The 2,254-nt window shown below is 36.1% G+C and overlaps 1 protein-coding gene across 1 annotated transcript; it reads right to left on the reverse strand.

Annotated features, from left to right (window-relative positions):
- Nucleotides 1-380: 380 nt before the first annotated feature.
- LOC125198842 (ethylene-responsive transcription factor 1-like) lies at nucleotides 381-1,083 on the reverse strand. The gene has a single exon (XM_048097097.1). The coding sequence runs from the start codon at nucleotides 975-977 to the stop codon at nucleotides 495-497; it is 483 nt and encodes a 160-aa protein (XP_047953054.1). The 5' UTR covers nucleotides 978-1,083; the 3' UTR covers nucleotides 381-494.
- Nucleotides 1,084-2,254: the final 1,171 nt, after the last annotated feature.

Consider the following 2,254-nt stretch of genomic DNA (forward strand, 5'->3'; position numbering starts at 1 on the left):
TGATTTGATTGAGAAAACTAATGAAACAAGGGAATTCCAATAATAAGATTTCACTACTTCAATTTCTTTAAAACACAGTTACGATATTCAAATAATGATTTCGAAGTTACTAGGGCGAGTCAGATATAGTCACATGTTTGGTACCATAAAATATTTGAATTTGGAATTTAATTACAATTTCAATTTTTCTCAATTTCACATTTTATAAAACTAGTCATTTATATGAACTGCACACACACACTACACACACTATATACACTACACGCACGCGCACAGGCACACACATACTTCTATGTGAACGCCAATGGTTTGCCTTTGTGGCAGTATGAAGGTGTATTTGTATATCACCTCAATTACTCAAAGCTCAATCTTCCGATCTCTTAATTGAAAGCATTCAACACTTTATATTTTATGCTCTAAAAATTACAGTTTATAATATTCCGCAAATTACATTTATTAAAAACTAAATGAAATTATTTAGATTTTGCTCGGCTTTAACGAAGACGCCGACCATCTATACAAATACGACGTCGCTTACCCACCCTATTCGGTTCGGAAGCACCCGACCCGATGAGGTGAGGGAAGTTGACCCGAGCCCTAGACCCATGCAGCTTGAACGCGGCTCTGTCGTAAGCCAAGCCGGCCTCCTCCGGCGTCTCGTACGTCCCCAGCCACAGCCTCGACCCCTTCTTCTCCGGATTCCTTATCTCCGCCGCGAACTTCCCCCACGGCCGCCTCCTCACGCCTCTGTACCGCTTCCAATCCGCCGCCGCCGACGCACCTCCGTCACCGCCGCAGCACATCAGCTCCTTGATCATCTGCGACGAAGCGTCGTCGCTGTCGTCGCTGGCGAGCGCTGCTGCGTCGCGGATCGGGAAATCGGCGTCGCTGAGGAGATAGTCCTGTACGGATTGGAGCCAAGCTGAATCGAATTCGGATGCAATTGCAATTTCAGCTTCCATTGTTTCTGTGTTCATGGAAATGTTGAAGAAGATTGAGATTTGGGGGAAATTGTGATTTTGGCTCCAAATTTTGGTGAATGCAATTGCAGCGGTTGATGCGTGATTTATATAGAGTGAATTAGAGAGTTTTTTTTTAACTATTTGAGATGAGAATTATTGAGTTCTACGAAATTGCATGTATGAATTAGGCTTATCTTACTATTTAGAGTTAGCCACGTTTTTATTTTATATTTATTATTCAAAAGAATTGTCGGGAGTGATATGTTTTAATTTTCTTTATTAACGATAATGAGGTTGTCTGATCCAAAACGACAGGTTGCTAACGGGTGGAAAGTATACACTAGTATAATTTTAGATGGGACATGCGTTGATAATTGAAGTATATTAATCATTCTTAAATTTTAATATAGTATAGATACTTAATTTAGATCCACTTGTAATTTAATTTCAACAAGACATCGTCATCGAATATTAAATAATAATATCTCATTTAGTATTTACGGCATCGAGTACTAACAAGAATATATCGTAATCTTTTATATCCCCACAATATTAATTTTTACTATATATTTTCATTATTTGCAATTTAAAATACTCGCTCCTTCTTAAAAAGTTTAACATATATTTCTATTTTCATCGATTCGACTAAGAACATTTCTAAGGGGAAAGGTAAATGGAGAGGTAAAGTTACATAACTGCTATATTTATCTTTTCTCCATGAGTAACCATTCTCTAAGAGGAGAGATATTTGAGAAGGTGTATTACGTTTTCCTATTTTGAAGAGGTATTATGGAGAGGTAAAATCTCATACTCTCTCCGTCCCGCTTTAGCAGTCCCATTGACTTTTCTGCCCTCTTTTTGTAAAAATGATAAAAAAGAGTTAAAGAGAAGAAATGGTAAATTAAGAGAGAGAATAATATAGAGAAGAGTCTTATCTACATTATTGTCTCTCTTACTTTACAATTTCTTCACAAACTATTTTTTATCATTTTTACAAAAAAATGGCAGAAAAGTCAATGAGACTGCTAAAGCGGGATGGAGGGAGTAACTACCATATTTGCATTTTTTTCATGAAAAATCATTCTTCAAAGGAGAAGGTATTACACTTAGTGTTTTTTAAAGCATTTTGTACTATTGTTTTATTTTTAAAAAAATGATTTACCTTTCTATATACCATTTTTCTTTGGAATGTGTTATTTTTTGAAAGGGTATATTTCACTTTATGAGTTATTGCCATTTTGAATACCATGCATTCTAATTCTACTAACTCATCATCACTCTCTTTCTATAGC

Source organism: Salvia hispanica, unplaced genomic scaffold (genome assembly GCF_023119035.1).
Source record: "Salvia hispanica cultivar TCC Black 2014 unplaced genomic scaffold, UniMelb_Shisp_WGS_1.0 HiC_scaffold_296, whole genome shotgun sequence".
NCBI classification, from domain to species: Eukaryota; Viridiplantae; Streptophyta; class Magnoliopsida; order Lamiales; family Lamiaceae; genus Salvia; species Salvia hispanica.

What these genes read in the sequence shown, in the direction of transcription:
- LOC125198842 (XM_048097097.1), bottom strand. Translation starts at nt 977, where the DNA reads ATGAACACAGAAACAATGGAAGCTGAAATTGCAATTGCATCCGAATTC.